At 38.1% G+C, this 26,114-nt stretch overlaps 1 protein-coding gene across 8 annotated transcripts in view; it reads right to left on the bottom strand.

Moving 5' to 3' along the window:
* Positions 1 to 23,916, bottom strand: part of YAF2 (YY1 associated factor 2) — a 64,700-nt gene extending 40,784 nt beyond the window's left edge. The window contains exons 1-5 of one of the 8 annotated variants that reach the window (XR_009222549.1): positions 23,760 to 23,916; positions 23,219 to 23,344; positions 21,221 to 21,598; positions 19,091 to 19,261; positions 15,889 to 16,186 (exon numbers count right to left, since the gene is read on the bottom strand). Coding sequence is in view for 3 of the 8 variants with exons in the window: in XM_058558493.1 (XP_058414476.1) it covers positions 23,219 to 23,344; positions 23,760 to 23,785 (152 nt within the window). In the remaining 5 variants the exon portion in view is untranslated. Of the gene's footprint in view, positions 1 to 673; positions 877 to 15,888; positions 16,187 to 19,090; positions 19,262 to 21,220; positions 21,599 to 23,218; positions 23,345 to 23,759 lie in introns of those variants that run through there. The other 7 variants (XR_009222548.1, XR_009222550.1, XM_058558493.1 and 4 more) reach the window with 7 other exon arrangements.
* Positions 23,917 to 26,114: the final 2,198 nt, after the last annotated feature.

Here is a 26,114-nt window from a genome sequence, read left to right as displayed (position 1 = left end):
TTGTAAATTCACCAGACAACTACATACGCATGCACCAAAGCAAATACAGAAACAATGTACTAACTACAATGTCAGCAGAAACTTCTGGCCTTATCAGAAACACAAGGAAAAGAAAATGATTTGAATGGTTTCATTTTTAAATTTCCACTACAATGGCAGCTTTATTTTAATATACAAAAATATCAGTTATCAGACTATTCCATTTCACTGAAACACCACCATCATTTTTTTTAATATTAGTACAAGGATAATTAGTTGATCAATATCTGCTGTTTCTTAACTAGCCACTGTCATTAACATTTACCGAATATTGGTGTAGAGGCCATCATGGTAGACTAACAATCTACACAACTTCAGACAAAAAGTATCAATACAATTCCTATTTATCACTCAATAAGTCTTTAAAATAACCAGTTGTCATCTATGACAAACCAACCACACACACATATATAAAAGTATACCAGGCCACTGATAAATAATAATGCTGATTTTAATTTTAATTTAAATCCTTGTACAAAGCAGTATAGTAATATTTTTTATTAAGTGTTATACTTTTAAAACAACTACCTAAAAACAGATGTCATTAAAAAAACAAAACTATTTCTAACATAAGAAAAAAAGGTCTCCTCAATAGAACTTTAACCTTCAAGCTCACATGAATTTATCCTATTACCTTTAACTCAACACATATTAACCAGGAACATGTTCGTTTTAATGTGCCACAGCAGCAATGACTTCAACACTAGCTCCTGCTGAAGATACAGACAGGTTTCAGTAACACTCCTCCCCTTTATCATTATGTTGCTAAGTAATCATACCCTACCTTCAAGAAAAGTACCATTTCATGGTTCTTCACTCTATGGAAACAAATTAAAATAACGTAAAACTCTTCCTTTGTTTTCCAAGCAAATAGGATAAGATGGTATATAAAATCATTATTCAACAAAAACAAATTGAAATTGTAATTCTAATGAAAATCTTACATTTCAACCTTGTTATGAGGTAATATTTGTACTTAGTAAAGGTTGATAGCACACATGTCAAGATTTTTGCTAGATTCCTACTTAATTTTAATATACAAACTGTCTTGGGTAAACTACATCCATTTATCTATAAATCTGAATTTTAAAAAATAATAGTAATTAGTGCATTAGTTAAAACGGTCATCTAGTTAACTTTTCTAGATTCCTAGTTAACGTCTATTCCCTGAAGAATGAGCAAGTACATGGCACAAAGGTCCTACATGTTGGATTGATAAACAGATACAGGGGCAATAATCCAAATATTTCATCCTTATGGTTATATAAGCTAGTATAAACGATATCATTAAGAACTAAACAATAATTTCCAATTTTTATTTATAGCAAATGCAGTCTCCATTTAGACTCAGGATAGAATCAAGTGCATTTTTTTTAAATAATTTAAGAGAATTAAAATACCTTGAAAATATTTTAAAGTAACCAAAAAGGACACTTACAGACCAGCATTGAAAGCTATGTTTGTTGTTGTTATCATGCCATAAGCTCCCCTAAGATGGATTTTATCAGAATAGCTTAGAAAAGAAATTCCAGAAATTAGGATGCTCTATTCAAAAGTATCTTGTGTTGGGGCCGGCCCGGTGGCGTAGTGGTTAAGTTCGCACGCTCCACTTCAGCAGCCCGGAGTTTGCAGGTTCAAATCCCAGGCACGGACCTATGCACTACTCATCAAGCCATGCTGTGGTGGCGTCCCATATATAAAATAGAGGAAGATGGGCACAGATGTTAGCTCAGGGCCAATCTTCCTCACCAAAAAATAACAGTATCCTGTGTAAGCTCTAATAATTATAAAGCTCATCCACAAAAAGGTACTCCTTAATAATCAAGACCAAATCAAGCATGTCACTAATGAAACTCTACTCCACAAAATCTATCTGAACTTATGAAAAAACTGCTCAGGGGCCGGCCCCATGGCTTAGTGGTTAAGTGCGCATGCTCTGCTACTGGTGGCCTGGGTTTGGATCCCCGGTGCACACCGACGCACCGCTTCTCCGGCCATGCTGAGGCCGCGTCCCACATACAGCCGCTAGAAGGATGTGCAACCATGACATACAACTATCTACTGGGGCTTTGGGGATTAAAAAAAAAAAAAAGGAGGAGGATTGGTAATAGATGTTAGCTCAGAGCCGGTCTTCCTCAGCAAAAAGAGGAGGATTAGCATGGATGTTAGCTCAGGGCTGATCTTCCTCTCACACACACACACACACACACACACACACACGCACACGAACTGCTCAGAAAAAAATGTGGTAGCTATCTTTCACTTCCACTACTACCTACTGGTTTGGACATTATATTTCGGCTAGAAGCAACTTAAATTTCAACTGGTTTTGATGATTCCAGGTACATTATTTTCCAATTTTCAATTAACATCTAAAATTTTAATGTAAAGTATTATGGTTCTGAAAAGTTGTTCAGGGTAAATCCTGGACTTGGAATCCTGTAACAGTGTAATAAAATATTATACACATATTCACACCTATTTAAGTGACATTATTGATTGTTCATATATGAAATGGGGGGATGGGTGTGTGTACATATAATTGTGTTGAACCTCAATTAACCAAAATAAGGTCAAAAGTGAATTATAAATTTACTTATTAAGTAATGTTATTTACAGCAACTGTCTTCTTTTTTGCTCCTTAAACAGCTCATCAGATAGTCTAGGTAAAGTATAGAATCTCACTTTATTTGGTTTTTCCTAGCTAGATCCTCCCTCTCATTATCATCCAAAAGGGAAAAGTTCTATAGGGCACAGCAGTTACAAAACAGAAATTATAAGACTGGCACTTTGGTATTAGGTTTTATTTTTTTAAATACATTTGACCAAAATTTAGTGAGTCTATTGTGTCTTATCTCTCTTTTCAGTGCCATGATATACTTATACCACCCTCAGGGTCCCCAAATTATCAATACCATCTCATTTCCTAATCAAAATTTTCCTTTCAAAATTTTCCTTTCCCTCAGTTTTATCTACTACTTCCCCCTATCAACCCATAAAGAAACAAACAAAACAGTACCATTTTCTTGTTAATGCAAATTAGCCTAAAATAAAGATGGCAAAAACTATACTCATCTGTGAAATAGGGATAACAACAGAACCTACTTCACAGGGCAGTTGTGAGGATTAAGTTAGTTAATGTAAGTAAAGCGTTTAGAAACAATGCTTGGAATCTAAACTTTATCAAACTGTTAACATAACTACCCAGAAATGAAGTTATTTTCAAATGATTTTATACATCTTTAGAGGGATGTATCCTAAGAACTAAAAGAACTATAAAGAAATTCTAAACTTTAGAGATTTATTATTTGTATTAATCTTGGTACTATTATTTTGAAACTATATTCTTTATATTGCAAGATAAAGAAAATAAGTAATTTATGTTATTGATTAGGAATCACGATTTGCAGCATCAAAGAGCTACAAGAATACATTAATATTAAAATTGAACTGCAAATACCACTATACACTCGTGATTTTTTAAAAATACACATAATTTGGAAATAGTTAATAAAACATTCTAGATAGTAGTTAAGTAAAACCCTATCATTATCACACCAATATATAAATTATATCTGCTACTACTACAAAATCAGTCATTACATTAGATGTTCTTTAGCAAAGGAAACTACTCAGACTTGAAAAGTTGCCATAAACATTTATACAAATCGTTTTCTACATTGTAATACCTGATTTTTATAAGCTAGAATTTTAGAATGGCAACTGCTGACAAATTCTAAAACGAAATATGAGAAAAACAGTATATATTCCTGTTCTTGACTGACATTTGATGGGAAATACCCAAACTGTTTGGAAAAGCCGAAGGGGAGGGATGCTAGCAGGTAAGCTCTAGTTCCCCAGAACTCCTGCTCTGACAGAACAGCTCTCCATTTACCTATTCTATATTTTGGATTTCCCCCAAAGCTTCTCTTTCAAGATAGAATTCTACAACAACCACCAAAAGTTGTAAACTTTAAAGGACAGTGTGGTGGGCAGCCTCTAAGATGGTCCACAATGATCCCACCTCCTGGTATGCATCCCCTTCTGTAATCTGTAATCCACTGAGTATGGGCTGAATTTAGTGACTCATTTTTAAGGAACAGAATTTGGCAGAAGTAATGGGATGTCACTCCCAAAGCTGGGTTATAAAAAGACTGTGGCTTCCGTTTGGGAGGGTCTCACTCAGATATCTCACTTTGGGGTGAGCAAGTTGCCATGTTGTGAGCAGCTCCACGAGCACAGGCCCTTGTGGCCAAGAAATTGATGTCTCCGGCCAAGGTTGCTTGAGTAACTTGGAAGCAGGTGTTCTAAGGCCTGCTGACAACAATGAGAGTGAGCTTGCATGTGGATCCTCCCTCATTTGAGCCTGAGAGACCTTGAGCCAGAACCAACTGCTAAGCTGCTTTCAATTCCTGACTCAAAAGAAGAAAAAAAATAAATAAAGGTTTGTTTTCAGCCACTAAGTTTTGCGGTAATTCGTTACACAGCAATAGATAACTAATACAGAAAGATTACAAAGTAATGAGTACTTAGCTAAAAGTGGCAAAGCAAATACCAATTAGTTGCCTAAAAAGGAACTCATAGGAAAGTATCTATGAATTGACAGGTGGGGGCCAATTCTAAATTTGGTTCTTGGTTTTTAGGTCCAAAAACTCAACCTAAAGTTAAAGCAGATTAGACTCAATGACTGAATTATACCAACTGACTTCACTAAACTGATTAATAAATCAGATGCCACCTTCCAGGGCATTTCCTTCCCAAGATTAACATATCAGGACAGGCCAAAGCATTACAAAGAACTGCATAATGCACACAGTCTAAGTATGCAGCAGCCCTGGAAACTGGCTGCTGTGTCTACAAGCTACTTCTTTTAAATTGAATGATGTTAAGACACAGTTAATCTAGATAAAAAGAAACCTCTATTACTAGAACCCCAGAATAAAGGACCATTCTAGTGACCTCCAATCAGCATCTCTCACTTCCCACCACCTCTTGTACTATGCTGAACATCAACCAATCGTCCAGTGGTGTAATGCTGTGTGCTTTTTCTCCTGTTTCTTTTTTTTTTTCGGTGAGGAAGATTAGACCTGAGCTAACATCTGATGCCAATCCTCCTCTTTTTGCTGAGAAAGACTAGCCCTGGGCTAACATCCGTGCCCATCTTCCTCTACTTTATATGGGATGCCACCACAGCATGGCTTTACAACTGATGCGCCGGTGTGCGCCTGGGTTCTGAACCTGCGAACCCTGGGCCACTGAAGCAGAGCGCGCGCACTTAACCCTGCGCCACTGGGCCGGCCCCATGTGTGGTTTTTCTTTTACATCATTTATGTTCTAGTCATTCTTCCTAAGGATGCCTTAATCACATTAATTGGTCTTCAACAATATTTTGATGTTCCTAATTTGACAGATACCCCTGTCCCTTAATAAAGCACCACATTTTATAAACCATATCTTAAAATGAGGTACTTCTGTAGACAGTTAATATTATCCACTCTTAACGATTTCTGGTTCAAGCAAACATTTTCCTGATCCTAGTCCAAAATGTCAGGAACATTACATGTAGTCCTTTATACACTAACTATAGTTAGTATCCAAGCTAATACACAAAAATTTTGACAGCTAACAATGCTCTCAATGCCAACAATTACGTCAACACAATAAGGAAGTCTAACCTTTACTCTGTAATTACATTCTTCTTCTCATCTTTTCTGGCTATAATATTAAAATTAACTGACCAGGGGCCGGCCCGGTGGCACAGCAGTTAAGTGCGCGCGCTCTGCTTTGGCGGCCCAGGGTTCGCAGGTTCGGATCCTGGACGGGCACCAATGCACTGCTTGTCAAGCCATGCTGTGGTGGCGTCCCATATAAAGTGGAGAAAGATGAGCATGGATGTTAGCCCAGGGACAATCTTCCTCAGCAAAAAGAGGAGGATTGGCATCAGACGTTAGCTCAGGGCTAATCTTCCTCACCAAAAAAAGAATAATAATCTCACCAGATTCTAAAGCCCTGGATTAGTTTTCAAATCAATTCATAACAACCATCTCTAAAACGTAAGTGCATATTTTCTGTGTAAAACTGATTTTACAAAACAATGGCGAATTTTTCTAACATAATAAATTTCAATATAGTCTGAAGTCAACAGTGATAGTTTTCAAACTACCACCTATGTCTTAAATAATAACTTTGTTATTCAGTACTCATAAAATCTGAATCACGAATCACATCAAATCCAATGTACTCTACAGATGACTATCACTTTACAGACCAAATACAGTTTTATGGAAAGTGCTATGATTTGCTTGGTTAGCTGATCAATAAAGAGTGCTATGATTCATTCCTCCTAGAAACAAAAGATAAGGACTTCTTCAGACCATACATGCTCCCCCACAATTAACCATGCCATTTTTCAAGACTCTTCAAGGTTACTGTACATTTACTTACCACTTAAAAAATTCTTGATACCAAGATGCATCCAATTTTTTTTATTAATTCTACTTATTTCTATAGCTACAATCAGGAGCTACCTGTAGAACTACAGGCTTAATGATAGATTTTACTAATTAGGCACTCTTCCTTGAGAAACAAAGTTAGTTACTAACACAATTTTATTCATCTCCTGACCTACCAATATTAACCTTCTTTATTTAACCTATAGATATAATTCACAACTGTTGTAACTGTCATGAAAAGCCTAGTGCAAGCACTATGCAGGATGATCATCTTGTTACAACAATATAAATTTTAATGCCACTCTTATTAAAATAAACATTACACAGAGTACAAGGGAAAAATTAAGATTCTATCTGAGGGCACTCCTTTTGAAAACATTCTCTTCCCTCTGTTTCTGTAACATTACATTCTCCTGGGTTTCTTACTCCCTATTTAATTTTTCTTTCTCCTCCATTTCTTTCTTCTTCTTTGTGGGATGCTCTTCTTTTACCACCACAAAAAAGTAGTGACGTCTCTCAAGTTACTGCCTTCAGTTCTCTTTTCTCATGCTATGCAGCCTATTCTCTCCCTGATTTGTCTTATCCACTCCCATGGCTTCAACTCGGTCATATATGCTGATGATTACCAAATGTATATTTATAGCCTGGTTCTCCTTCCTAAGCTTCAGCCCCATATATCCAACTACCTCAAAGATCCCCACCCTCAGATTTCCCTTAGATCCCTGAAATTCAACAAATCTGAAAGTGAACTATTACACTCCCCAAAAACTGTCCTTCCTCCTGTTTCCTTTGTCAATGAGAAATGCCACCATTTACCCAGCTCCTTAATTAAGTCAGAATCCTGGGATTCATCCTTGATGCTTTCTTCTTTACAATCCAACTTCCCACCTCCCACAACCATATACAACCATCCATCAAGTCTTATAAATTTTCTCCTAAACATATCTAGAATCCATTCAGTCCTCTCTCCCACTAGCATTACTCTTGTTCAGGCCACCACTGTCTCTTGCCTGGACTACTGTAATGGCTTCCACTAAATGGTTTCTCTGCCTCTAGTTAAGATTCAACAAACAAGTAAGCATGACATAAGACAGAATAAAATGCCATGAGCTGTGGCATCAATTATGCACTGTATTGAAGGCAAAAGAAAACATTATTTAAACTGCTGATAAAGCCGAGTATGAAGGTAATTTAGGTTGATATAAGCTCTTTTATCAAGTAAAATGGGCATAATTAAAAATACTCCTTCCAACTCACAAGTTCATGAACTGAAATGAAATTACATAAACGTTCCTTAAAAACCAAGAAGTGGAAAAGAGTTTAAAGAAGCAAAAGAATCAGATAAATGATAAAGAGCCTTTGCAGAAAGCATTATCAGTACCTATGCAAGACACAGTGACAGGCAGTGAAAATTTTTATAAATATTACTGATAATTATTATCATTATTATTATCTAAGAACTATGCTAACTTCCTTACACCATTTATCACATTTAATCATCACAAAAAATCCCTCTGGTTATACGGCTATAAATGGCAAGGTGGGGATTTAAACTGAAATGTGATTCTAGGACCAATGGTACTACTTTTAAGGAGATTACAGTGCAGGGAAAGAGAGAGAAACAAAAATGAAATATTTTCAATACACTGTGTGAATATAATCACCACTTTTTGCATAGACTGCTTTAAGAGTAATTGAAAGGGCATTCATTCTGGCCTAGGGATAAAGAAATGCTTCTTGAGGTGATGCCCGAGCAATCGTAAAGAATAAGAAAGAAATTGTGGAGGATGGGAGAGTGCGAGCCAGCAGAAACAGTATAATACACAAGATGACACGATGGCCTAAAAAAGACCATGACCATGCTCTCTGACAATCCAACCTGGAAAACAGACTTGCTCTTTAACTATGGCAAATAGTAAAACAAGTTGCTTTTAACTGTTCAATTCTTAAGTCTATATACGCTGCTTACCACTATTACACAGCCAAAGCACTTTCTAGATGTTAACTTTTACTGGTAAGGCCCAAATATTTATGTGACAGTCCACATCAGGTTACTATAGTGGAAAAACACATACACACACCCAGGGATGGGAGGGAAGGGAAGAGAGAGGGAGTGAGAGAGGGTGGGTAGGCAAAGTTGTTCCTGAAACAATTTGTGGAAATGTTATTTTTTAGTAGAAAATACTTATTCTTATGCTCTGGTTTTGTCAGTCATCCCACTAGAATCCACAATTTGACAACAGGAACTGCTGTACCCCTATATGGATATCAATTATTATATTGCCACTCATGTATTTAAGTGTTTTAGCTAATATTTTTTGAGGACTTACTATCTGCCAGGCACTGTGCCAAGTACTTTACAAGAATTATCTCATTTAATCCTCACAACAACCCTATGAGGTAGGTGTTATCAACTATCTCCATTTTACAAACGAAAAAACTGAGGCTCAGAAAGTTGTGTAACTTGCACAAGGTCACACAGCCAGTAAGTGGTGAGACCAATATTTAAACCCAAACAGTCGAGCTCCAGAGTCCAAACTCTTTACTACTATGCTACATAATTGCAGGGAACACTTAAATAGTGAAGTTCTTGTCTTTTTTTTTTTTTTTGCTTTCCATTATTATACTGAATACACATAAAAATTAAAAACAAATATGGAGTTAAAAAACACGATATGTTTTCCTGCACTAAAATATGAACATATAATGAAATCCTATACCAGTGGAGGATGGCAAGATTATAATTAAAATGTAAATTACCAAGGAATATTACAGAAAAATGTTGTGTGATCAGAGACATTAAGTTTATGGAAAATTAGCAACAAGGCAATACTGATCAAATTTGATAAGCACATTCATATAGATAATGGAATAGTCATTAAATTTTATCAAAAAGTAAAATTTGATGACATTATGAATTTAACATATTTTTCATCTGTAAATTGTACTGCTCATTACTCATCTAATCAATGATTATGTAGCTCTGGGCCTTACTAGTGTTGGTCTTAAAAAAAAAAAAAAGCACAGTGTTTAAGAAGATGGTTGAGAAGAAAGGAAGGATACAGAGAAGGAAGGAGGAAGTAAAGGCTTTTCAAGAGAGAAAGCTTCAAATCTTCCCACCAGCATACAAACTCATTACTAGTTCCTCCCTTTGAAATGTGAGGCTAAGAAGTCCAGTCACAATTAACCCAGCCTGTGCGGAACAGAAGAATTTGAGAGGTAGAAGGCTAAATGTATAGAATAGGGCAGTGCTTTTCAAAAAAATGTTTTGATAGCAAAACACTTTTAGGAAATAAAAATTAAGAGAAATCCTAATAAATAAAATGAATACGAGCATAGATGATCTGGCTGAAGTGCAGTGTGGAGCATGAATCCCCACTTGCTTGCTCCTGTTGGCAGCCACTGAGACAATTCCATAAGACCTCAGGACTCCAGTCATTACAGTTCAAAACCTCTGGGCCCTTCTGAGGGAAGGTCAAGCTCTCTTCTACCCCAAGAAACTTGTTAACTTGATTATAACTGGCAAACCCATCTCCTCCTTACTCCGTTATTTCCTGCAACTTGCTCTTTCACAGGAGACTTCTCAAAGCCAGCCCTGAATGAGCTGTATGGCTAAAGGAATGTATGACTGTGTATGGATGTCAGAAGCAGGGATAAGAGGGAGAAGATGTTAACAGAGGAGGCATTTTTGGACATGAGATTCATGAGGAAAGTGTTGGCCAAAGAGAGAAGGGGCACCATAAACAGAGACACATCCACACACTCACATGCCTCTACATGCATGCATGCTCACACACACACTCGTGCACACAACCCTGCCTGCACACACATGCATGGACACACAAAAATGGGGGGAAAAGCCCTTTGGAAAAAGCAGCTCAAGTGGAATGAACACCTCAGAGCCTTGCCACCTCATTATCTTATCCTGAAAAAAACTAGAGCAGTGCTTCTCAAATTTTAATGTGTATATGAATGCACGCTGTTAAAACGTAGGGTCTGACTCAGTCTAAGTTCTTGGTAGGGCCTTAGAGATTCTACATATCTACCAGGCTCCCAGGTGATATTAATGCCACTGGTCTTTAGACCACACCTCGATAGCAAGGGCCTACAGGACAGTATGTCCCAATGTGTTCTATATTATAATAGAAAAAAAAATCCCCTAGTCAAATAAGACAGAGAATTGCTCAGTTAAATAAGTTAAAACAAGCTGTCCTACTGACTTCTTAGAACTTTTAATTTATCAAACTCCAAGAAGATATGATATGCACTATCTTTCCAACCTCCTTGACTTGTTTTCGAAGCGCATTCCCTGGGACCAGTGTTTGTGAAACATAAGGAACACAGAGAGGATCAAGGCAAGGTGAGAGCAGTCACTGGAAATCAGAGAGGCCCCTGATTTAAGTCTCCTCCTTATTCCCATTCTTCCAAAGAGAAACACCTGAACTTCCACTTTTAAACGCTAATATCCACATGTAAATGACAGAAAGGAAATGCAACATTTTAGAAGTAGTTCTCTCTGGCTAGAGAGATATGACAATGGCATCCCTATTTTCCTCCTTATACTTCTTTAGTATCTTCAATGAACACGTTAATACTTTTATCATCAGGAAGTGTTATTGGGCTGGCCCCATGGCTTAGCGGTTAAGTGCGCGCGCTCTGCTGCTGGCGGCCCAGGTTTGGATCCTGGGCGCATACCGACGCGCCGCTTCTCCGGCCATGCTGAGGCCGCGTCCCACATACAGCACCTAGAAGGATGTGCAACTGTGACATACAACTATCTACTGGGGCTTTGGGGACAAAAAAATAAATAAATAAAATTATTTAAAAAAAGAAAAGAAAGAGTGTTATTACCTTAAGGAAAAAAAACTCTATCCCCCATGTTCAGGTTATTTACATTCACACTTGAAACAGTTACTTTATTCAGATTTACATAAAACAGAAAAGATTTTTTAGTAAAGGAAAAACTGTGGAGTAAAGAAAATAAAGGAATCAGAACATTTTAGAAGATAGGCAAGAAATGAAAATTAATGAGGAGAATTTAGACCCAGAGGAGACACAAAATAAACAGCAAAAAAGGATGGAAGACGAAAGAAGACCAAAATTCTGCCTACTCTGCTAGTGCACCTCCAGCTCTACTTCTTCAGCAACTACTTCTCCGGCATCAAATACTATCTACTTGCTGCTGTTCTTGGCTGACTGTCCCTAGTATAGCCTATAAAAGTAAAGTATGATATTGTGAAAAGAACTCTGATCAGACTATAAAACATGTAAAGATGAAGTGGTTTAATTCATGTCTAAAAATTGTCAGAGGCTATACAAACCTTTTATCATACACACACATTCACATACATACATATAATCAAATTGGTTATTAATTATACTACTAGTGATTCTTAGTATTTATATCACAAATAAAAGAGGGAAATAATATGTACTGGGATTTTTCTCCTAAGAAATACTATGATATTATAGAAGTCAGGATATGCAGCATAACAAATGTTACTCTAAAAGACATCAAAATAAAGTGCTTGTTAACATTTGTACTTCAAAAATATCGGTTAACATAGGGAAAATATTTGACAGTCATTCTGTTCTTCGTTCACTATACTGATAGCCCAGATTTAAACAGTTCTTATATTAGCTGTAAGTAGTAGGTTGAATGTTAGAAATTATCAAGATGTACAGCACTAGATCTAGGTATAATGAAATTTACAAGAAAAAATCTTTAAGAATTTACTTGCTAGTGAATTTAAATGCTACCACAGCAAGGTAATAAAAAGGACTAGAAATCCAAATATCTGAATCTCACACTAACCAGCTATTGACCTTGAACAAGTCTCAATCTTCCCAGGCCAGTTTTCTTACCTTTCAAGGGGATACTAGGCTAGAGTGATGAGTTCCAACAAATAGAAAAGACCTCACCCAGCAGATCACTACACGGTGCCCGGCAATTCTCTAAGACAGTACCGCAAAAAGAATCCTCCAAACTGAGCTGAAAATCCCAAACAAGAAGCAAATAATAGTGGCCTCAACCCATTTCAAAAGTTTTAATACCAACATCTCTACCCCAAACCCCTCAAGATCTTCCCTCTGGAGACTATCTTATCCCTCTACCATTAAAGTTTCAAGTAATAAAATCTGGCCTGTGTCAGGAAATGACTAAACACTATGGGAGCTCTTGAGAGGTTCCTTCTAGCTCTAAAATTCTCAGTAATTCTGTAATTTTCCATAATAAACAATATTACAGAATGGAGTGCCTACTGAATCTTTTAAAACAGATGATTCTTTTAAACAGATGATTATCAATCACAGATCATATAACAAAAGGCAGAGATTTTAGCAACCATGAAAGCCAATAAACAAAACACTGTAGGTATTCAATAAATATTAGCAAAAGGAATAATTTATTTTCAAAGTCACAATGACATAATATTTTATACACTTGTAATACCACTAAAATACAAGCTATAAAAGATGATTAAGGAATACATTTTTTTTTTTAATTTAAGGTTTCATTAAATCCTTAAATGAAAACTTGATACCTCATAGAATGCTAATCTTTCTACCAAAGTATGCTGGCCCTACATCTAACCTTTAAGGAAAGAGAAATAAGCAAAGAAACCTTTCACCCAAACAGGATAGTTTTATAAACCTCTTTATCAGAGACAGAAGGGTAAAAAGATCAACCAGTAGCCAAACCACCTGAGCTTCAATCTAGCCTCTGACACTAAATCTATGATTAGACCACCATCTTCCTCTCCTTCATGTACAGTGGTTTGATGAGCAAATGGAAGGATTTATAGGAAAGCATTGTGAACACAGAAGAGCACTACATGAATGATAAATAATTTAAAGATACAGTGTTTTATTGAATTCCCACCCCCAGAAACCACCAACAGTAACTAAAAATTAATTTTGCAGCAATGAATTATAAATATTCTTTCAAATACATACCTTAATGTAATGGCTACCATTTAGAGAGCACTTACTATGTGTCAGCCACTGCGACAAGGGCTTTACAAAAATTAACTCATTTAATCTTGTCAACAATGCTTTTTAAAGAAAAGAAAAAGAACCTGAGTGGCATACTGAAGACCACTGCCAAACCAATAAGACAACTGAAGAAACAGACATTAAATTTAATAATGTAGTCCTATTATAAAATTATTTTCTTCTCAAAAAAGATAGTTTCTGAAATGATTAAGTACTAAATATATATATAAATTTAACAGTCTATACCATCCTATGTAAATTTGACATTGGCAAGTAATCATTTTAGTCTTTGGAAATCTTCCTTCAATTATATAACATCTATCATCTTAAAAACAGCAGTTTCTTTTAAAAAAAAATACATATTTATACATAAAAACATATATACATATACCAAGAGAGAAAGAGAGGGTTTTACCCACAATGAAGCGGCAACTTCATTTGGCTGAAATTTCTTAGGAGAAAGGTAATCAATCAAATTGGAAATCAGCCATGATGTTAGAGCACATTTTACCAAAAGTGCTTTACCAATAATGGCCACAACAATAACTGATTTCTTACTTCATTTGAGCATACAACTTCTCCAAAAACTAGGACTACGTTAGAAAACTAATTTTAAATTCTTTCTTCCGTTTCCTCACTAGCAACTATTATCTATCTCCTTTGCTAGAATTCAAACTCTCAGAGGGCTGGAACTGGGTCTCATCCACAATTCTATAGTCTAGCAATAATTCCTGGCATATGGTACATGTCCAATAAGCATGGGCAGAATTCTAGAATTTTGTCCACTAGCATTTACTTCCAATAATTCACACATATATATACAGCAGAGTTCTTTTCCAAACAATGACTTATACAACCTGTATGAGAGTTCCAACTTTTTCAAAGCTTATTTAAAAAAAAAACAATAACTTTTCATTTCTAATACCTATATTTCTCTTTCAACAAACCTTTACTGAACACCTATTATTTCCCAGACACTTTGTCAAGCATCTTCACGAAAGAAAATGAAAAACTCACTATTTCCCTTAAAAAACTCATAGCATAAGAAGAGTAAATGTATACATGTGACAGAACTATAGTATGCTAAATGATATAATAAAAGTAAGTATCACAAATTGACTTAGCGGGACTATTTAAATTCTAGAAAGAATAGAGGTACTCTCACAGCTTTAACCAAAGAGCCATTCTCCTCTCTCTGGTTCATTCACCTTCTAAGGGAGAATACTTAGCTTCATGAAAAAGACGTAAATCAACCCTGGGTTTATGAAGAAATGCTAAAGCTAGATGGCGATCATAATCAGAGGAATGCACAAGAGACAGACACGGGAAGGCAAGTTTGGGATGGGCCTAGGACACCATCACAAGGAACAGATATGTGAGCAGGCAAAATGATGATGGAATTCTAGAAAGATATCAGCAACTAATTCTGTTAGCCTGACTCTGGACAATTAGAAAGAGTAAAGAAGTACAAGATGAGGGAAAATTCCATTCTTTTCTTTTTTTCTTTTTGTGAGGAAGATCAGCCCTGAGCTAACATCCAATGCCACTCCTCTTCTTTTTGCTGAGGAAGAATGGCCCTGGGCTAACATCCGCGCCCATCTTCCTCTACTTTATATGAGATGCCGCCACAGCATGGCTTGACAAGTGGTGTGTCGGTCTGCACCCGGGATCTGAACCGGCAAACCCCGGCCACCGAAGCAGAGCGTGTGCACTTAACCGCTACACCAGCGAGCCGGCCCCTCCATTATTTTCTTAATGTCTGCCAATTTCTATAGTTGTATAGGTATCTGCTAATTTGTATAATTGATTTAGCTTTAAAATTAACGATTTCATAGATAAAACAATAGTATCTCAATCAAGGTAAAAGTTAGTTCCATTTTAATTATAATTAAATTTAATTTGTTCCGCTGATTAATTTTAAACTCAGTATAGTTCAAATAAATGCAAAATCTGAATTCTAAACTATTTTTCAATTAAACAATCTCAAATACCACAAATCTATGGTTAGCATATTTTAGTTTTTGATAGGCCTTTGACATCAACTATCTGATCTTTAAAAATCACTCAACAGAGAAATTACAATTTAGTCGAGGAATACATTTCATAATACGCTGTACTCTTTTATGACTTCAATAGTTTACTTTAGTCAAGAAATACCTCTTATTTTTAGCTATACTATGTAAATTTCAATAATCTGAATAACGAGACCTAAATAAGTGATTGTAAATGAGATAAGCAAAACAATGAACATACAACTTTCCAAAGTTATACTGTAAAAATGCTACGGTATTGCTTTATAATATCCTCCTTGATGATATAATGCTTGATACAATGCTAAAACATGAACTAATATAATGTTATATGTCAATTAAAGAAAATGATAAAGCTAAAAATGTTCCAAAATTGAAAGTTCTATTTTCTACTTGCACACATATCATGTTTCTTAAGACTATATATGACAAGAACAAAAAAATACAATAATAGAAAAAAATACGTATAAGACGTGCGCTACGTTCTTTAAGTATGTTCTCATTTAATCTTCAAAACAACCACATACTGTCATAACATCATTGTGTTATAAAAATACTATGCCCATGTTTAAAGATAAACTAAGACTCAGAGTCACTTACCTCAGCTACTAGTCTAACTGTAGAAATTGTGCTTTTAAGTCAAATAACATAGCATCAAAATACAAAGCAAAACTGTGAAAATAAAAAAATATATAATAATGCTAAGACAATTAATATATACCTACAAATTATGGACAAAATAATCTGTTTTTACAAACATAATCTTAAAAGTTATAGGAAAAGCAATGCCAGGTGTCAAATAGCAATAGTCAAATTTAAAGGAACATTAATTGAAAATGTTTAAATGCCTACAATGTTCTAGGTACTTTATTAGGTGCTGAGGATACCAAAGTAAGACAGTCCCCACTTAGTAGGGCAGATAAACATCCAAACAATTACACTACAATATGGCGATTCTCTAGGAATAATTTTATACACACACACACACACACACACACACATAGATACATAGATTGAATCAATATGATGGAGGCGTGTAATCCCAAAACGGTTTCTTTTAGGAAATACCATCTGATAAAAACACTGCAGTGTTGATGCAGCACAGGATTGGGTGGGATACACAGCAGGAAAGGAAGCTAGGAAGGTAGTTTAGGGAGAGATTATTATCGCCTTGAATACCATGAGCAGGAGTCCAACCTTTATTCAGTAGTCACTGGAAAGGTCTCAATTTTTTTTTTTTAAATACAAGGACCAACATAATCACATAGGTTTCAGAAAACATACTTAAGCTAACGTTAGCAGCATTCTGGAGAAGAGACCAATTTGTCCAATGACTCGTGAGAGAAATGATACAGGCTTCTAAACTACTATATACATTGGAAAAGAGAGAATCCAGAGGAAGACTGGACATGAGGAATGACGAGTTAGAATCAAAGCTGAGACAATGATAGTTTCTACCTTAGGTTCCAGAAAGTTTATGTCACATACAAAGTGAAGAATACAGAGAAGAAGCCAGGTTTGGGTAGGCAGAAATTGATTTCAGAGACACACAAGGAAAACTAGGAAATAGTGTTAAGAAACGTCAAGGAAGGAGAATTTCAGTTAAAAAAACAAGGCTACCAACACTGAATATTGCAGAGGTGACATGGAAAGAAGACTGAGATTAGGCCACTGTGTTTAACAACTAGGTTACTAGGTTATCAGAGAGATCTTACTCCACAGAGGACAAAGGAAAGGAAAAGAATGTCTGCTGAAGTAAATCTGTTATATGTAGAAACCCAAGCTAGTAAAACTCTACACCAGCAGTTCATAAACTTTTTGGTCTGAGGATCTCTTTACACTTTCAAAAGCTACAAGAGCTTTTGTTTATGTAGGTCTTATCTATCCAGAAATAAATTACTATATTAGAAATAAAAACTGAGAAAAAATGTAAATATATATTAGTTCCTTAAAAAAAATAACAAAAGCACATCACGTTAACATAAATAACATGGAGGAAAAAAAACCTATATTTTCCAGAACAAAGATAATTTCGTGTGAAGAGTGGTACTTGTATATTTTTGCAAATCTCTAATATCTGGCTTAATAGAGACATCTGGATAGTCATATCTACTTCTGCATTCAATTTGCTGCAATACATTGTTTTGGTTCAAGTAAACAAAGAAAATCTGGACTCCCACAAATATGTAGTTGAAAAAGGAAGAAGTATTTTAATAGCCTTTTCAGGTAATTGTGGATATTCTCCTTTGATACTACATAAAACACAACAAGTAGTTGTTTCCCAAAGGTTAGTTACATGTGAAATCGAAAACCAGATCAATGAAGTTTTCCTGGTGTTCCCTTAAAATCCATTGGTTTATTTTGTCCTTTGAATAGGTTATCCATGTGTGGTTTTGTAATATCATACATTGGTTATTGGGAAATATTAGTTCAATGAGTTATGCAGATCTTCCAAATATTGACAAATTTCATGATAAAATATCAGAAATTATAGTCATTGATATCACCACCCAACCTCCTCTTTAAAGTACTAGGAAAGCCTTAAGCTCACTGTAGTGGTTACAAGTTTTCAAAAATTCTAATTTTCACTTGAAAGCTCAATTTTTATCACTGGCAACAAACACCACCAATTGTTTTCCTTGAAGTGACAGACTCACTGTGTTCATTTTTGAGAAAATAGCTGCTAAATATCCAAGTCTGAATAACCATAGTATGCCAGGCATTCGTTAGAGTAAAAATGATGTTCTAAGAAAAAAGCAGCTAGTTCTGCTTGCAAGTCAAAAAACTACACAAACACTCTCCCTTGAATCCACCACTGTACTTTAGTATGCAACAGAACTGCTTTACTTGTACTTGCCAGTTCATCAGAATATTAAAAAAGACATGAAACTTCCTAAAATTAGTAACTTTTCCTGTTTCATCAAGGATAGTCTTAAGTGAAACTGGTGTTATTTTTTTATTTTTTTGGTGTGAGGAAGATTAGCCCTGAGCTAACATCTGTTGCCAATCCTCCTCTTTTTCCTGAGGAAGACTGGCCCTGGGCTAACACCCATGCCCATCCTCCTCTACTTTATATGGCACGCGGCCACAGCATGTCCTGACAAGCGGTTCGTCGGTCTTTGCCCGGGGTTCCGGGCACGCGAACCCCAGGCAGCCCAAGCGGATTGTGCGAACTTAACTGCTAGGCCACGGGGCCGGCCCCGAAACTGGTGTTATTTTTACTGCACGTGCATGGTGGTTTGAAGATTACAATGAATATAGCGATTTGGTGCCACTGCTTTGATTCATGCTAAGGGGCCAGCAGTTTTACCCACCATTGCCTCTGCACCATCACTGCAAGTGTCAACACAGTGAAAAAGGCAAATAACATCTTAGCATGATTAGGAAAATAGTTTGCACCTCACAGACTCCCTAAAAGGGTCTCGGGGACCCTCAGGGTTTCTCAGATCACACTTTGAAAACCACTACTCCAGACTATCCAAACGCTAATCACTTTCAAAATCTCTCTGTAAACAACGAGCCCATATGACTACTCTAACCCGACACAGAGGGAGGAAAACAAACAAATCAACCAACCTCCTAGAATAAGGAGTCTCTGAACAACAACTGTGTGGTAGCTGGAAAGGTTCCTCAGACAGGTAAGGGAGGCTCAGGAACTCTGCATTTCTGAAAAACGGACTGACTTAGATGGTCCTCAATTTTTTCTCCCATTCCCACACCAGGAGTCTAGGAGAATCTGTGCCAAACCTCAAATTAGAAGACAGAAAGCAAGTATGACAAGATATCAATGATATTGAAAAGATTTTTATCAGATGATAACTGATTTCTTCAAAACGTGAATTTTATACAGTTTACTCCCATTTTATAGAAGTTGAAATAATTCATTCTTTTTGCCAACAATCAGATCCTAAGCATAACACTGTGTTCAGTTATAAACACTATTTTTAAATGAGAAAATTTCACCTGTTCGGCTCATACATAAAGGAAAGATTTACTAATACTACTCATGTACAGAATTTGATATAATTCAGTGTTTCTGATCTAACAACAAAGTTACAAAATTTTACAGAACAAAGAAACGTCTATTTTGCTCACAACTGTATGTCTAGTACCTAGCTCAGCTCTTCTATAAAATAAGAGATTCAACGAATACTGCTGAATGATGAAGTAGTTGAAACGAGATAAGAACCCAGGTTGCCGGACTTTTAGTACAACACCTAGTGCTCTTTCCACTATGTGAAATCTTTTTCACAGTTCTCTAAAATAACATCTGAGAAACCTAAAGGAACTATTACTGTTTACCCTGAGAAAATATAACATTACCTGTTACACTTGAAATTACACTTGAAAGCCTGCTATGGCCTAGGTGTTTTATAGGTTTTCATTTAGATTATAGTTCAAAACCAAAACCACTATCATTTTCATTTTTAAATATCTACTATCTGAATTAAGCAGTAATTTCCATTCCTATATGAAGAAGTGGCAATAAGATACTAGTCTAACTCAACCATCACACATTGATTGTACTACCCTCATACACACTATACTAAATATTTAATTTTCTCTGATGATTCAGAATGGTTCTTAATTTCTTCAAGTTTCTTAGGTTTACATTTGAAATATAGTGAACTTATAAGAACTTAAGATATAAGGATGAAGGAGACTCTGTAGTACCTTTGATAATAATTTGTCACTGTAGCTTTTTCTTTTTTACATTTTTCCTGCCAGTTTGACATTTATCACTGTTTCTCTCACAAAAGCACAATGTAGAAAACTTCAGGCACTTAAACCATCTAGTTATTTAGATTCTAGATAAAAAAAGAGATGAATCAAACTTAAACTAATTAAGGCCAGCAAGTACAAAAGTGAAATTCAATCATAGAACCGGCATAAATTTAAAGAATATAATTTATCAATTTAGGAATTGAAGCTACTTCAAATCACATTTCATTTTGAAACACTGCTATGAATATAACCTCATTTCATTTCATACAGTTATTCTGCAGAAAAACATGACCTACCAAGGATATAGCCAAAGGAAATGGTCCTCTGTTGCAATATAAAGGTTTTGAAGTAGATATGTTTTAATGAAAAAAAATTGTCAGTGAAGACTTTAAAGGGAAAGCACGGACTCCATCTTCTCTGGAGGTTTAAAAAGAAAAGATTTTTCAAATGTCTGGGATGGCTTAGACTTGGCCTCACATTTGGCGACTGAGACAGAATCAGTTCAAAGGTCAGTCTGACCCAAGGGATTCAAGTCCCGTCTGCTGGTCACGCAAAAAAGTCATTAGCAAACTGCATCCTTCTGCTCTGCAGCTATCCAGTCCCTGCTCTGGTAATCGCTAACCTTATCCTTGAAATTACCCTAACGGCTAATTAACATGTTAGCTGTAGAGAATTATTTCTTCCAACTACTGAAAATTCTGCTTCTCAACAGTGTTCCGCAGTCCTTTAATCCTGTTTTTCTAACATTACCAGAGAGGGAAATATTTTGTGGTGCAATCAATATCTGCCCTATTAACAATGCCCGTTCCATTGTTCTATCCAAACATGGATTCCACTCCGAATTTCAGAAACAGCGGTAGGAAAATAACAGATAGAGAAATGAGAGCTCTTAGGTTTAACTTAGGGCCAAAATCAAAAGAGAAGAGACAATTCAGAGAGAGGAAGGAAGAAGCTGAGAGGGTCGTAGTGTAGAACACTTACTTTTAGGAACAGAGTGTCCCTTAGACTTCTGGTGAGTTGCCCAGAGCCTCTTCAGTTTCAATCCAAATGACAACGCTTCTCTGAGTCCTCCTCAAGTAAGGTTTCCACCACTAAAAATTGGATCTACAAGAGCTCAGATGGACTGGTAAAAAATGTCAGGGGCCCCCATGTGGGCCTCAAGCCTCTTTTAAACTAGGCCCACTTCTCTGTCCTGGGCCAACTCCCCTGTGCACTATATTCCTTCTTCTTCCAGATGCCAGGTATTCGGCCTGTTTCTTCTCTTCTGAGCTGCCACCACCTACTCTATTTCTCAGGGTTCCTCTAACCCCAAGACTGGCTGTGGAGTAGGACACCAGCTTCCCCCCTTCCTTGCTGTCCCTGCAAATAAACATATAGGCTCTTCTAGTTTCAGTATTTTTCTAATGGCTACAAGACAATAGAGAGGGAACAACAAAAAGCAACAATATCGTACCAGAAATTAAGATTATAATAATTGTCTCCACTTTAAAGTTCCTGCCTCCAAAAACCAAATTTTCTGAAAATGCTTATTGAGCAGTTTAAAAAGTACAAAGTACTAACATAGATATACAAATATAATCTAAACCCAATGCAACCTTAAGATACTCTGCTTTTCAACATACTTTACTCACGGGTCCAAAAATAGTTACCACATTAGTTTCAGCAAATAGGTACTTTTTTCTCTTTAAAATATTCAGTTAAATTCCCTTGAATTTAGTAGATGTATGAAAGTTTGCTTTTTAAAGGATATCATGAAAAACGTTCAATATATTTTATCTAATGTAAATGAGAATTAATATACAAAAAGCGTATTACGATTTACAAAAAACCAGGTATGTCAAAAGCAGCTGGCTTCACTAAGCAAATCTTAAAATTTTAAGGTACTGCGAACCAATTCTGTCTTTAAATTTTAAAAATTAAATAAAATGCTGTAAATGCTGTTTACAAATCTGGATATCTCATTTTTAGAAATCTAACTTCTAATGAATATATAAATCTAATGTCAATGTCATGTAGGCCTTTTATAAACAACAGTAATTCACATTAGTATACTTATACTCTGGTGATAATTTAGTTTCTAACAGACTTGGTAATTTCAAAACACGTTATCTAAATATTAGGCTATAAATCACAAGATTATAATTAATTAATTCAAAAGCTACATTCCTATAAAGGTGAAGGAACTCTGTAACTAAGTGCTGGCAGATCAAAAATGTCAATGACTGAATTTCCTGGATGATTTTCTTTATCCACTTAATTCACTTCAGTGGTTTTTTAAAACACTGAGTTATCACACTGTAAGATTACAATAAAATAAAGGCTAAAAATAGACAAAGATCATTTTATTTCATTTGTATAGTCTAATAGATTGCCATTTAATCAAACTAAAGATATTCAGATACTTTCCGTAAAAATGTGTCTCTGTGACTAAGCTCACCTCCAACTATTTATTTATAAAACATTAGAGAACTAGAATAAACACACTAAACAAAACCTTGATCTGACCCCTCCAGACATTTACATAAAAAAGGAAGTTTAATTTATTGTGTATTCTATAAGCAGATACTACGTTTTTGAGGAATGAAAGTGAATTACATCTTTTGCTCTTAAAGACAGTTTCATGATTTTTCTTTGATTCCTACACACTAACACAACAATGCAGCCAAGGTTATTATATCCGGAATGGGGGGGGGGGCATTACACCCAGCGATAGGAATTAAATCGCAGTAGCTAATGCCTCCCTTAAATAATTTATTCTCTCTTGGCTGCAAAAAACGTGACAGCCTCTTCAATTACCCCTCACCGCAAACCATCGCTTGCGTCGCGATCAATCTGACCCAGTTCCTATCGGGGCCACCACCTCAGTGTCGCGTCCTCGCGCCGGGTCTGCGAGTGTCACGGGAGGGGGCGGCGGCCGCGGGGGCGTCCTCTGCGCCGCGACCGGAGGCCGGCGGCGCGCGGGGCAGGCCCGGGACTCACCGGGTGGAGGTGCCCTTCCGCACATCGCACATCATGCACTTGAAGGCCTCGGCGCTGTTCCGGAAGGTGCAGACGCTACAGTCCCAGTACCCCTCATCCGAGGACGGCTTCGGCTGCCGCTTCGGCCTGCAGGACACAACCCGGACACGACGCGGCGCGGGGTCACCAGCAGGCCGCGCCCGGGCCCCGCGGCCGCCCCCACCCCGCCCCCCGCCCCCATTCCGCGCCCCCCGCCCCGCGGGCCCCCGGCGCGCCGCGCCCCGGCTCGGAGGGGCAGGGGGTCTGGAAGGCGGAGGGCGCGAGCGCGGCCGCAGTCGCCGCCGCCGCTCCGACACCCCGGGCTGCCGCTCCGGCCGCCGCCATCGCGGCTCCATTGTGGGGCGGCCGGCGCCGGCCCCTCACGCGGCAGCGCTCACGCGGCAGCGGCGCCGCCCCCGTTCTCGCCCCGCTGCCCTGGCGGCGAGCTGGGCGGCCGCCCGAAGCCGGGGTCGGGGGCCCCGCCGCCTGCACGCTGCGGGCCCGGGGGCCCGGGCGCCGTTACCTGGTGGGGCTCTTCTTGTCTCCCATGGCTTGGCTACCAGCGCACGCCCAGAGTCGCCGCCGCGGCCGCTCTGTTTGTCAATAAGGAGGATGAAAAGCCGGGCGGAAGCGGGCGGGGAGGCGGGAGGGGGCGGGGAAGGCCGCACCGCCGAGCTCGGGAGCCGCCGCCGGAGCCCACGCAGCCTCCAGCTGTCGGGGAAACTCCTGCCTGCGCGCACGTGACCCGCGCCCGCCAACCGGCGGCCGCGCCGGAGACTTCAAACGCGGCCAGCGCGGCCCAGCGCCCGCGGCAAGTTCGCGGGCGGGGAGGGCGGGGGTGGCCGCTGCAGCCGCGGGCGCCGGCGCCGCCTCGCTGCCCGGCTCCTCCCGGCTGGCCCCGGGGCTGCCACGCGCTCCGGAGCCCCTGTTGCGGGGAAGCGTCCGTCCTGCCGCCGGCGGGGGATGCTCCGTCATCCCGCACGAAGCCTGGTCCAAGGTGGGCCGGGCGTTCGGAGGTCAGCCCAGCTCGTGACGAGTGGGCGGCCGCGCTCCCCAGGTAGAACCGCTCTCCCGGCCTCGCCTGTCCTTGGATGCTCGGCTCTGGCCCCGAAGGGTACCTGGGGGAAGGTGGGAGTCACCAGGGAGCGTCATTGCTAGGTGTTTTAAGACACTGTCTGGTTTTATGCACACACATGCTCTACCAGGTACAGACTGTCGCCGTTAATTTTGAGAAAACGAAACCGAGGCTCAAGAAAGGTTAGGTGACTTCCTCTATATTACATAATTAGGAAATGACAAAGCCAGGAATCTAACACTGCTTGAATTTCAAATGCGCTCCTTTGGCCTCCCAGACCTCTAGAGTAGCTACTTAAAAAAAAAAAAAGTTCACCTCATACCTGTTAGAATGGCTATTGTCAAAAAGATAAGAACCAACAGCATGTGGAGGAAATGAGCTCTTGTACACTGGCCCTTGTACACTGTTGATGGAAATGTAAATTGCTGCAGCCGTTATGGAAAATGAAGGTTCCTCAAAATAGCATAAAAATATTGAAAATAAATAAAATTATTCAGCAATTCCACTTTTGGGTATTTATCCAAAGAAAACAAAAACACTAACTTGAAAAGGTATTTGCACCCCCACTTCATTGTAGCATTATTTTGTAATAGCCAAGATATGGAAACAACCTAAGTGTCCATTGATGGATGAATGGATAAAGAAAATTTGGGGTGTGTGTGTGTGTGTATGCAATGGAATGTTATTCAGCCATAAAAAAGAAAGGAATCTTGCCATTTGTGACAACATGGATGGACCTTGAGGATGTTATGCTAAGTGAAATAAGTCAGAGAAAGATAAATACCATATGATATCAGTTATATGTGGAATCTGAAACAAAACAAAATCAAGCCCATAGATACAGAGAGCAGATTGCTGATTGCCAGAGGTGTGGGGAGGGGGTGAAATGGGTGAAGGGAGTCAAAAGGTACAAACTTCCAGTTATAAAATAAGTTATGGGGATGTACTATACAGCATGGTGACTGTAGTTAATACTGTACTGCATATTTGAAAGTTGTTAATAGAGAAAATCTTAGTTCTCATCACAAGGAAAAAATTCTGTCACTGTATGGTGACAGATGTTAACTAGGCTTATTGTGGTGATCATTTACAATATATACAAATACCAAATCATTATGTTGTACATATCTGAAACTGATATAATGATGCCAATTATACCTAAATAAAAAAATTAAAATAAAAAAAGTACTCATAAACACTCGTTGAAAATAACAAGTTTGCATGTACCCAGAATGTTGACTAAGAACACCTTCCTCCCAGATCTAATTACCTCGACATACTGGATCCCCTCATCTTGCACAACAGCCATCTCACTGGTCTCTGCAGCTCCAGCCCCACCTCCCCAATCTATTCAGTAATCTACAACCAGATTAATAATAAAATGCTAGTAACATTATGCCACCACTCTGATCAAGAACTTTGCTAAGGTTCTCAGACTCCGTAGCCTGGTCTTCAAGGACTTCCACACTTTCTCCCCACCTCCCCGTCCTACTCCCCATCAGGAGAGCTGCCTCCTGGCAAAGACTGCAGATAAAACTCATTCCTTCCCTTCTCAAAACCCTTCCTTCACGCACATGGCTTACTTCTGCATAAAATATTTCCCTCTTCTCTCTGCCTGTACTCTCTACCCATCTTTCTAGTTCAATTCAAATTCCTGTAAAATAATAATCTTATAGCTAAAAGGATCTTAATGTACTACAAAGGAATAGTATAGTCAAAAGTCCAGGATTCTCAGCCTACTCCTTGTTCCTTCACGGAAAGACCTTGAAAATTGTGCTTAATTTCTGTAATTCTCAGCTTCTT

This window comes from Diceros bicornis, chromosome 17, assembly GCF_020826845.1.
Source record: "Diceros bicornis minor isolate mBicDic1 chromosome 17, mDicBic1.mat.cur, whole genome shotgun sequence".
In the NCBI taxonomy this organism is placed as follows: domain Eukaryota; kingdom Metazoa; phylum Chordata; class Mammalia; order Perissodactyla; family Rhinocerotidae; genus Diceros; species Diceros bicornis.
This window is presented reverse-complemented; position numbering and strand designations above follow the sequence as displayed.